The sequence below is a fragment of the Daktulosphaira vitifoliae genome, unplaced genomic scaffold, assembly GCF_025091365.1.
Source record: "Daktulosphaira vitifoliae isolate Bord-2020 unplaced genomic scaffold, ASM2509136v1 Scaffold_2, whole genome shotgun sequence".
Classification (NCBI taxonomy): domain Eukaryota; kingdom Metazoa; phylum Arthropoda; class Insecta; order Hemiptera; family Phylloxeridae; genus Daktulosphaira; species Daktulosphaira vitifoliae.
Window position 1 is genome coordinate 45,263,081 of NW_026099573.1, and position 12,322 is coordinate 45,275,402.

At 25.2% G+C, this 12,322-nt stretch overlaps 1 protein-coding gene and 2 non-coding genes across 3 annotated transcripts; 2 read left to right on the forward strand and 1 right to left on the reverse strand.

Annotated features, from left to right (window-relative positions):
• Positions 1 to 3,467: 3,467 nt before the first annotated feature.
• Positions 3,468 to 3,540, forward strand: Trnak-uuu (transfer RNA lysine (anticodon UUU)). Its single transcript has one exon. It is a non-coding gene; the product is annotated as a tRNA-Lys (tRNA).
• A 1,785-nt stretch (positions 3,541 to 5,325) lies between these two features.
• Positions 5,326 to 5,398, forward strand: Trnak-uuu (transfer RNA lysine (anticodon UUU)). Its single transcript has one exon. It is a non-coding gene; the product is annotated as a tRNA-Lys (tRNA).
• Positions 5,399 to 6,336: 938 nt separating this feature from the next.
• On the reverse strand, positions 6,337 to 10,266 carry LOC126899235 (protein KRI1 homolog). Its single transcript, XM_050673852.1, has 10 exons — positions 9,957 to 10,266; positions 9,656 to 9,893; positions 9,353 to 9,501; positions 8,564 to 8,724; positions 8,356 to 8,488; positions 8,074 to 8,286; positions 7,874 to 8,008; positions 7,525 to 7,809; positions 7,301 to 7,464; positions 6,337 to 7,222 (listed from the first exon to the last, which is right to left on the reverse strand). Exons 1-10 carry the CDS (start codon positions 10,023 to 10,025, stop codon positions 6,733 to 6,735), a joined length of 2,037 nt encoding a protein of 678 aa, XP_050529809.1. The 5' UTR covers positions 10,026 to 10,266; the 3' UTR covers positions 6,337 to 6,732.
• Positions 10,267 to 12,322: the final 2,056 nt, after the last annotated feature.

Consider the following 12,322-nt stretch of genomic DNA (forward strand, 5'->3'; position numbering starts at 1 on the left):
TTTTTTTTTGTGTCTGTTACCACTTTTTCTCAGCTCTCACCGAACCGATTTCTTTCAATGATACGTCAAAAGATCACAAATCGTATCTAGTCGAAGACATTACCCTCAAAAATTGAAAAAAATTCCCTCGTTCCCCGTAAATGGGGGAAACCTCCGAAAAAATTACTAATTTAAAAATGGCTAATTTTCGAAATTTTTTCAATTTTTTTTACTAAAAACTGCCGTAACTTTTTTAAAAATAAACATATCAATATAATTCTTTTTTTTATAGATGCATGATGTCATTACCTATCATTTGGTATATTTTTTTTATAAATCTGACTTTTTACCTGCCCACAGGGGGGGATTTAAAATGACCACTTTTTCACAAAAAATTTACTTTTTCAACTTAAATTTTGAAAGTGTTCCGGAAAGTCTGACACTTTTATATATATCTTAAATTAAAGCTAATGTAATATACTTTATCGTGAAAAAAAAAAAATATCGGACTTTATTTTATCTTCACGGTGAAAATGGCTACCAAATGCTATTATTGTGTGAAAATCCTCGATTTTATTTTTTACATTTTTAACTTTATAATGCTATGACATATTGAAAAGTGTATGGATCAATACAATTTTTTTATGAGAAATATTATTTTTTAATAATCTCTTTTTCATTCGATATACTTTATCTTAATCAGGATATTAATAAGGAACTAGCAGATCATGTGGCTTTTGGAATAATTCACCAATTTTTTAAAATTACTAACTGTCTAAACTGTCTAAAGATTTGCATCGAAGCGTTTTTTTTTTGATAGTGATTTTAATCACTGTCAGATATCATCATACTTGATCCATCTATACCACGTCACTACTGTGCCGCCACACCACTGTGCTGGGTTTTTTAATATTAATCACATTATCATAGAACTGATACAATTAATGTGATAAACTATAATTTGAAAAAAGTAAATTTGACCTCTTGGCTTCGTGGTAAAAACATTAAAGTTAAAGAAAAACGTACGATTTTTTTGAAAAAAATAACGATTTTCTATTTTTTAATTTATATTGCTATAACTTTTAAAAAATATATGGATCAATAGATTTTTTTTTATTAATTTTTACAATATAGAACTATATTTAAAATATTAAGTTATTTTTCGCAATTACAAAAAATATTTTTAAATTAAATTTTTTATTAAATTTTTTTTCAAAATTTGAAGATAGCGCTTTTATAGATTAGTTTTAATGAAAAATTTTAATACCAAAAACTCTTATTTTAATACAGTAGTAACGTTTATACAACATTTTAAGGTTTATTAAATATTGATTTTTTTACAATTTGCCTTCTTCATCTTCTTCCTCAATTAATCCCAACTACTTGGGGTCCACCCTTATCCTAAACTTTCACTTGACACGGTCTCCCACATCCTCTACACTCACATCAGTTATCCTCATATCGCATTTAATTAAATTTCTCCATTTCTTTTTTGGTCTTCCTCTACCTCTTCTTCCTTCAACATTCATTTCTACAACTGTTCTTACAGCTTCTGATTCTTCTCTCCTCATAACATGACCAAACCATGTAAGTCTATTTTCTCTCATCTTATTCACGATTGACACTACACATATACTCCCTCTTATATGCTCGTTCCTTATCCTAATCTTTTCTAGTTACTCCACTCATCCATCTAAGCATTCTCATCTCTGTTCTACTTTCTTATCAACCGCCCAACACTCTGAACCATACATCATAGCTGGTCTCACTACAGTCTTGTAGAATTGACCTTTCAGCCTCATAGGAATTCTTTTATCGCATAAAACATCAAACGCTACTCTCCAATTCAACCACCCGCACTTAATCCTGTATTTTACATCCTCATCAATATCACCACTCTTTTGCATAACTGAACCTAAATATTTAAAACTTTCCACCTCTCCGATCACGTCCTCACCTATTGTCACTGATCTCCTCATTTCACCTACCTCGTGTTCTCTTTTGTCAAATTCGTACTCTATATACTCTGTCTTACTTCTACTTATTCTTAAACCCATTTCTTCAAACATTATTATTATTCATTGAAAGAAATCACGTACTGTTACTAATAAATAACATAATAGGTGTTAACTTCTGTACTTTACATAATATGGACTAAGATTTGATACTATAGGAAAAATGTAAAAAAAATCAAAATTTAACAAACCTTAAAATGCTATATAAACGTTACTACTGTATTAAAATAAGACTTTTAGGTATTAAAATTTTTCATTAAAATCTCATCTTCAAATCTTATAAAAAAAATTTTAATAAAAAAATTAATTTTTAAAATATTTTTTTGTAATTGCGAAAAATAACATAAAACATATTTAAAATATAGTTCTATATTGTAAAAATTGATTAAAAAAAAAGTATAAAATGTTCTGTAGATCATGAGTTATATGAGTTAATCAGATCTGTTCCACTCTGTTTATAAAATCTTTCAATAATACACTGTTTACTAGGATAATAATATTTATTAATATTATAATATGTATTTATTAATTTGTTTTTTTTTTTACAATCTGCATGTTTTTTTTTATAATCACTAACAACTTGTAACGAAAAAAGTTTTTATCTTATCCTTTGTTATTATATTCTTTTTGTCATGAATGAGTTTTACTTCTCTTTCAGCATAGTCATTAACTAACTTGTTAGATATGTTCATTATTAAGGTATTTTTTGTGTAATCTACTAAAAAATCACTGCTTAATTCAGTTATTAACCTCTTGTAAAACGTATAGGGTTGATCAATCTTGACCAAATTCTATAGAAATAATTGTTATTATAGTTTAATAATTTTAGAGGGTGAGATCGAATTTCAAAATTAATACAAATAACAATAAATTTCATGATTTCAACGGAATATATATTTTAGATACCCCATAAATATCCACTTATAAAATTCTTCTCATCAGAAATATCCCACTATCCAACACTATATGTATCAAAACTAAAATGTTTGGTAAAAATTAATTTAAGAAATATAATATAGGTAATTTTAATTTTAAAATCAGTAATAAACTATGTAACCATGTAAATATATAATAAAAACTAAATAGTTATTCAAGTGATTGTTATTCGTAAATTCAATTAAAAGTTTATTACAACTGTTTTATTGCTTAAAATATATCATAGAAATGTAAATATAAAATGAGAAATTTTATAAGATTTTTTTTTGATAAGGGAATCACTTCTTATATCTTTCCTTGGATATTTAACTAATAGTAATACTTATATTAATACATTTGATAGGTGCCTTAAAACCTAACAAAGAGATAAACAAAAAAATAATAACTTATTTATTTTTAGCTAGATAAAATTTTTTTATTTATTATTACATTGGTCATTGGCTTGTCATTTGATTACAATGCGTATATTTTAATATTTTTTATAATACAATTTGTGGAATATTGTATTATACAATTTACATCTAATTTACAAGCATGGCCCGGATAGCTCAGTCGGTAGAGCATTAGGCTTTTAACCTAAGGGTCCAGGGTTCAAGTCCCTGTCCGGGCGGAAAACTTTTTGAATTTTTATATACAATTTGATATGAGGATATTGATATTGACACTATAAGGCGTATCTTTGGATACTGTGTTATTCATAGGCATAGGATGGTTAATTTTTGGGGTGGGAGGGAGACTAAATTTAATTTTTCCTCAAAAAAATAATTTCTATATAAAAATGCGTATATTTTGCTAAATTCCTGTGGAGGCTATATTGTAAACTGAGGTACTAAATCTCTATCCCACGAGAATAAGGTTTCGACTCCTTTTTGCGCATATATATATTTCGATTCTGAATTTGTAGAAAATGGATTTTTCAGTCAATCTTTCTCTTCAATTCATATTTAATACATGTTATAGTTGTCCTACATGAATTGATTGGGTTAGATTATTAATTATCTTTTCGTTTTGATATTATGATTAGTTTAATTAGTATACAGATACTTTCTGTCGATATTTTTCATTTTATTTATAAAATTATAAAACAAAATTTGTTGATATATTTAATCAAGTTTATTGTTATATATATCATTTGTTTGAACTTTGACTTTATAATCAGATTACTGTTCAAATGTACTTTATTCGCTTTGAACTTTTTTATGTCCACGAATAGTTTATTTTATAATACGATTTTGCATTTGCGCATGTCAATTTATTTTGTAAATTATATCAAGGATTGTTTAATAAGTTATATATAAATTTCAGGAGGATCATAAGTATAGAAGTTTGTACTGTCATAATCAGAATAGTACAGTATTGTTAATAATAGTATCTCATATATGATGTATAAGTCTGATTTTATCGTAAAAATTGAGATCTATCTATGACAACTATGCTGTCCAACGTCTAATCACAGTAACCAATATTCTTATCAAAATTGAATTTTTTACATATTCCCAGTAATAACCTGACTAATTTTTTTGTAATTATTCTATATTATACCTTAGTAAACAAACGTCAACCTTATACCCAATACATATTCCTATATTATCTTTTTGAATTTTCCAGATTTTAATTATTAAATTTTTAATATATTTTTGTTACACTGATCCTTATGTAATATTTTTCCTGCAAAGTACTTAGCAGGGTACTCCTACTTGAATCGGTGACCTACTTATGAGGATGATCCAAAAAGGCTTACGAGCCGAAGTCCTTTGAGGCCTAAAGTCAGGAGTGGTGCCCCAGCTAGGCGAGTCTAATAATAAATTATTATTTCTACAATAAAAAGGAAATTTCTGAAGAAAAAAACGGCCCCTATGCTTATGAAACAGATTAAATAATAACTACATTAATTAAAGCTTTGATTTTGCTGTAAAATAAAACTTAAATAAGAACAGAAATAATCGAAATAAAGTAATTGGTTGTTCACATTCAAAAATGTCTACATTTACCCAAAATCTAAAATTATGTTCAATACTATATCAATAAAATAATTATATAATTTGGAGAATTAACTCATGTAGTTGAATCAATTATAAAATATAGTTAATACATTTATTTATCAAATATTACTTAATTACTTTAAAATTTAACATGTAATTTAGGGGTTTTTGAAATTTCTAAGTCAACTCTCCCAAAATCTACCGACCTCCATGAGATAATTTTAGTAGTTACACCACTACTCATGATAAAATGTAATGCAATTTCTACATAATAATGATTAAATTTACAATAATCGTAGTTATTATAAAAAGTTTAATTGAATTTAAACATTGATTATCGCTTAAATAAGTAAAATTAAGTGTTAAGTTCAATATAGAATTAAGATTGAAAGTTTTTGTTACAGTAAATGTGTGCCCGGATAGCTCAGTCGGTAGAGCATTAGGCTTTTAACCTAAGGGTCCAGGGTTCAAGTCCCTGTCCGGGCGGAAAACTTTTTGAATTTTTATATACAATTTGATATGAGGATATTGATATTGACACTATAAGGCGTATCTTTGGATACTGTGTTATTCATAGGCATAGGATGGTTAATTTTTGGGGTGGGAGGGAGACTAAATTTAATTTTTCCTCAAAAAAATAATTTCTATATAAAAATGCATATATTTTGCTAAATTCCTGTGGAGGCTATATTGTAAACTGAGGTACTAAATCTCTATCCCACGAGACGCCTAAGTGTTATCACTTAATACATGAACTACTTGACACTGTCACCCGTGTAACACTCTGCGGTCGTGCCAGTTCCTTTTCAGCCACCGCAACACTGTAAATTACACTAATGAACATAATGGGGGTAATAGAATAATATTTACAATTTTTTGGATTTTTACAAATATTAAAAAATTAGTTTCATAAGTTATGTATAAATATTTTTAGTTATTAAATATTTTCATAGTTTAACAAAATTGCAATGTACATGTAATGAATGTATTGTAGCCAGAGTAACTGAACGTCACATGCCTGACAATTAAACAAGCAACCTACTAGTCATAGAAGGGGGCAAAATATTTGGTTACACTGTTAGCCTAACAGACCCCCCGACATTAAAGAGGTATACTAAGAGTGTACAGTAAATACAACTAGCTCAAAAAAGTTATTCTAATAGGCGTCTATAGGTCTAACAGGAAAAAAGTTAAAATGCAAGATTTTTTGGTAGTTTTATATAATAAAAATTATGAGTATTTGTAAATTTATTAAATTTACAAATTAATATAATCAGACCCATATAATTTTAAAAACTAATTATTAGCTGATAAATCAATTATTGTATTTAACTAAAAGAAATAAAAAATTATTTTTCCAGTATTGTATTATATACAAATAATTTTTATTTTGCTAGTAATCAAGTAGTATATAATAAGCCAATCATGGTGTGTATTTAGCGATTTATATGTATTATAAAATTAAGTGTCTCTATAAATGTAATAAATTAAAACCAAACCAACATGTCATTATTAATCTATAAAAGCAATGCTTTTATTCTTGAAATTTATAATATTATGAATAATCGTTTTATATTATAAAATTATATAATACTAAATAATATTATGAAAACTAACCAATCAAAAAGTCAAGGGGGGCAACTGTCCCCTAAGATAAAAATTTTTAAGCAGATAGCTTAAGAAAAAGGGTTTCATCTCTCTTTCTCTGTCTTTTAAGACATCCCATATTATATCTTACATTAATAGTAATAATTATATTATGATTCATTTTTTTTAAATAATATATAAAATAAAGTAACTTTTTTGATATAAAACATGTATTATTTATTTGAGTATTTTAATTTATTTCTAAACTTTTTAGGATTAATTCCATATGCTTTAAGGCGATCATCTGTCAAAGATTCCAATACACTAGGTTCTTTTTCATTATATTGCTTGTTATGTGTTTTTTTCTTTTTGTTAAAACTATTCAAAGTTGGCTCTAATTTTCTTTTAACACCCTTATTTTTATTTATACTCATATTTTTCTTTTTTAAATCTTTTGTCTTAAACTTGTTATTTCTAATATTTATATTATTATTGTTACTAAGTGTAACATTTTCAGATACTACAACATTTTTCAAAGTTTCTTTGGTCTGACAATTATTGTTAGAAGAAATTTCAGTTTTATTTTGAAGTATTTGGTTGTTATTCTGTTTATTAGATGTATCAGTATTTACTTTGAAAACATTAGTTTTTAATGACTTTTTAATTTTCTTTTTTGTCTTTTTGTTTTTTGATTTCTGATTTTCATTTTCAAGTAATTCATTTCTGTAAATACCAACAATTATTCAACTATACTTAATACATAATGAATTAAAAACTAGTTAAATAAGATATTTCACATACTCTTTTTTGAACAAACTTGACAATAACTTTTGCTTCAGTTCAATATCATTAGCTTTTCTTTTATAGATTTTTGCCTCAAATTTTTGTACAGCTTCTGGTTGAATTTTAGATAATTTTCCAATAGGATACCATTTATTAAGTTCTTTATCATCTGCTAATAAAATCTGTCACAAATAAATTTAATTATGTACACTTATAAATTGTCTATAATATTATTTATATACCTCTTCAATTGTTAGGCCATAGTCATTAGGAATAACTTTGTTGTATGAATATCTAGTTGGTACACCACTAACAATATCTTCACATTCCAAACTGTAATACTCATCAATATATTTTTCAAATGATCCCATTGAAGGATCATACTTTGGAATCTGTTTTTTCGAAATGAAATTGTTATCTTTATCTTCAACTTCTTCAACAATGGTCTTCTTTTTTTCTTTTCGTTTAGCAGCTCTAGTTTTTTTTTTATTTCTTTTATCTAAACTAGGATCATACTCACAGTCCATCTAAAATAACAGAAAGTTAATTCATAAATATAACATTTATCACCTAATTTATTAATATATTTACAATAAACTCATCTTCATCTTCATCAAATACTGGTTTTTCATCACCATCCATTTGATCATAAAATTCTTCATCAAATAATTGTTGCATTTTTTGGTCATACTCAGATGGATTAAATTCCTTTTCTAAATCTGTATTCTACAAAATAATAATAATAAATTATCGAAATATTAATAAAAGTCATAGTTTTTGTTAAATTATACCTCAAATCCTATACTTTTATTGCCGGTAATTTCTTGAATTTTTTTTATTCTTTCAATTATTTCTTGTTTTTTAATTTTTTTTAATTTTTTTATTTCAAGAGAGCGTTTTTCATATTCTTCTTTTTTTCTTTGAGCTAATTCTTCACGTTTAAGTTTACGTTTTTCTTCTTTTCGACGCAAAGAGCTTTCCATTGTACGTGGATAAGTTTTAATCTAAATAAATTCAGAATTTTTAATGTTTCATATCTTCAGCAATAGATATATAATAGATATTGATCTTACAAATTCTTTATCTGGTTCTTCATATCGAAAATTGTATTTATGTTCAAATTCTTCATGTTTTTCAAGCATTTCATCTTCTTCAGAAAATTGCATTTCATCATCCTCAAAGTTTTCATTAGTTTTTTCCAAGAATCTATCATTTTAAATTAAGTTAATAAGTTGATTATACTTAATATTATATTAATAAATCAAATACTAAATTTTATACCTTTTATTCAATATGTAATCACATAAAAATTGTTCTCCTTCTTCTAAATTCGGGTTATTCCAATAGTCATGTAAAGGCTGAAGTTCTTTTTTAGTTTCTTCGTCTTCAAGTTCATCTTTATTACCTTTTAACCATTCTAAGTAATCTTTTTCTTCTTTTTCCTGAAAATCATATTATAGTAATTATTAAACAATAATGATAGATTAAATATTCAACTTTTAATTGTTATTAAAATATAATATGTAGTAGTATTTGATAATCTATGTCTTGGATCTAATTTAAAAAAAAACCAAGGTCTATCATTTAACCATAAATAACAAGCTAATATTAGTTTAATATACATTTTTCACCCAAAGAAACTGTGTACAGAATGATTAATTTTGAGTAACTTATTTTCTAAGAAACTATTGAAAACTTTAAGCGTTTGTTTTTAACATTCATTTGATTAAAAAATTTAAATCTAATTTTATTAAATGAGAACCTCTATAACTTAATAGAAAAAAAAATTACAAACAATTCTACTTTTACATTACATTGAGTAGGAAATGTAGCACGTGTTAGTATTGTTTATATAAGTTACAATTTATTTACAATTCAGATAAATTTTCTCTTTTTAAATTTAAAATCATTTCTAAAAAAATGAGGGTCCTACCTAAAATTGTTTACTATGTATATAAATCATAAGAAATGTTAAATATATTATAATATAATCTAACTTTACTATACATCACAAATAATACTTTTAATTAAACTTCATAATTTTTAAATTATAATTTATGTGAAATTTACCAGCTGTTCTTTACTTTTGACACATGGTTTTAATATATCTTCATCATCATCAGAATTATTTAGAGCGTCTTTAAAACTTTCTTTGATAGCTTTCTGTTCTTCTACATATGTGGGTGATGATGCACGAAGATTGTTTTTATGACCACTACCTAAGTAGTAAAAGGGTAAGTAAAAAAGTTAAATATAAGTTGATTTTTGTAAATTTTATCATACAAAGACTTTTTTTAATACATTTCAAACTAACAAACTTTTAAAATAACAATAATTAAATTTTATAAGAAATTCTTTAAATAAATAACTTACTAATACCATCCTTATTGTCATCAAATTCTGGTCCCTTTTCTAATAATATTTTTCTTTTATATTCTTCAATAAAAAGCGGATTTGATTTCTTTGTTTTATTGTAATTAGATTTTGCTGAAAATTTTTGGGCACATGATGGGTCAAAAAACCTAACAGATTCATCATATATTTTGGGATCATCTTTTTTTAAATAGGATAAAGTTTTAAAAAAATTCTTCTCTAATTCTTCAGTTAATTCCTATAAATATTTATATATAAAAATTGATACTATAATATATAAATTTTTTTTTTAGATTGATACTTTGGCTTCATCATCCTCTTCTTCGTCTGAACTCGTACTTCCCAAGTTATTGTTCCCAACACGATTCATATTATACTTTAAATGTATATAAGGTATATACAATATGTAGTATGTACTTGAAATTATGTAATGAAAGTTTCGTCGAAGAATATTAAATGAGAAGATACAAAAAACGCGTGCGATGTTGCTTAACAAAACATGTTATCATTCATTCAAACTTTAGATAAATGTTATCAACTAATCTACACAATTAACATAGGAGGGGATGAATCATGTATCAACCTAGTCTAGTTATTTTGTGAAAGAAACATAGAATAGAGTTAAGTCACAGAATAGATAAATCCAGAAGTGACACTCTTAGTTTTTGCTGATAACAAGCTTATGTCGCTCAGTGTAGCCACTTAAGAAAAAAAAATGTATTCCCTTTTTTCTTTACATACGGTCACATTGTTCAACACCATTATTAATGGTTTGTTTGTAAACACAATGTTTATAAACATGGTTTATTGGTAAATATGAAAAATATATGGTAAATATTGGTATTAATGAATTAGAAAATATTTTTATTAATAACTTTTCCACACTTGCTATTGTAGATGGAGTTGGAGCCGAATTAAAAAATTATTTTTGTAATGTACCTTTTAACCACCCTTGTAAATGTTTTGATAAATTGTATTTAATTAATTTGTTTACAAGATTTAGAATATTTACAGCTATAAAATTTTTAAATAAAAATTTAATGTCTAAGAAAAAAATTAAAAATAGGAAATTGTCTATTTTAACTCATCTATAAATTATTTATTTATGTATATGATATTTGTAAATTATTGTAATATATGTTTTAAATAAATTTAATATTATGTGGATATTGAATAATTTTTTTTTCCTAAATAAGTCTTTATTAAATATACATAAAATAAAAAATATATTAAACAAACTAATTACACATAATGAAAACATTAATTGAAAGTTTTAAAATGGTGTTATATGTTTAGAAATAATAATAAAATAAATCCAAAAAATTTACTATGCAAATTTTCTAAAATAATTAGCATGTAAATAATACATTTAGAGTTCAAATCAACCGCCGATGTACAATTATTGTACAGTACAATGAATTATATGCATACAATTATTTATTTTATTGTTTTTATGGTAACACTGAGCGACATAAGCTCAAAATTACCGTACTCCCATAAGAATACATGTAATTTTTTTATCAGTGTCCATTCTGGTTTAATCTATTCTGTGGTTAAGTTTTGGACTGATTTATTAGTTTTACTAATGAATATTCATTTTACTATGCTCCTATCATAGTTGTACTAGGCCAAACTATATTCCTACTCTATGTATGTAAATATTTTCAACTAAGTAAGAACTTATCCTAAAATTGTTATTAACCTATCAACATTTTTGCAAGAAAAAGTCTAATTCTTATTATATTATAAAACATTGAAAAATTAGCCCATACTAGAAAAATTACTTAACGATTTTCAACTTTTTTTAATGAAAGAGCTCAACGACGTTATTCTAGGAAAATTATTCGCTATGCTGAGAAAACTTTTTTTAGCCCAACATGAGTGTTTAAAAATTTTATCAAAAACGCTCATAGCCGCCACCGTTTTTTGATTTAAAATCTGAGATTTTTACCAGACCTGTCCAAAAATATTCCAAAGGTGCCCTGAAAATGTCATTAAAATCTGTTCATTTTTGACCTTTTTTTTCAGTTCACGTGCATAGTTTTAAGTATAATATAATTTTGGTTTGCGCATGTCAATTTTGTTTAAATTTTATGCAAGTATACGCGTGTACTAATAACACGTTATTTAAGGATACCTTAGGAGTTCACCTAAATATGTTAGATAATAAACATATTATTAGGTAATTTTATTATTATTTCATGTAGCTAATAAAAATTATTGCATAGAATCTATAAAAAAAAAGTATTGTATGATACAAAATTTCATTTATTATCATTTTCATTATTAACTTTTTTTATTTCCTTTTCCTTTTTTGCAATTTGGAACAATTTTATAATTATTATATTATGCCTACCATCTTTTTCTTTGTGATAAGAGATTTTCTTACAGTTTCTACATAAAATGTTAATGAAAATTTGTATTGATATCTAATACGATTCTAATACAAATTTAAATATATGGTCTTTTATTTAAAATTCTATATTACAGTATATATTTCAACCAATACCTTAATTTCATAACATAATTTGATTAATATGATGATATCAAAGATAATGTTAAAATTAAAAAAATCCAGCACAGGGGGGTCGCGGCACAGTGGTGACGTGGCATAGTTGGATCAAGTATATTGATATCTGACAGTGATTAAAATCACTATCAATAAAA

Bases quoted from the DNA above. Each gene is read 5' to 3' on its own strand.
- LOC126899235 (XM_050673852.1), bottom strand. From the start codon at position 10,025: ATGAATCGTGTTGGGAACAATAACTTGGGAAGTACGAGTTCAGACGAA. The intron at 8,489-8,563 runs GTATAAAATTTA...TTAAAATGATAG, and splicing joins GATTACATATTGAATAAAAG to ATTCTTGGAAAAAACTAATG. The intron at 8,287-8,355 runs GTAAGATCAATA...GAATTTATTTAG, and splicing joins AAGAACCAGATAAAGAATTT to ATTAAAACTTATCCACGTAC.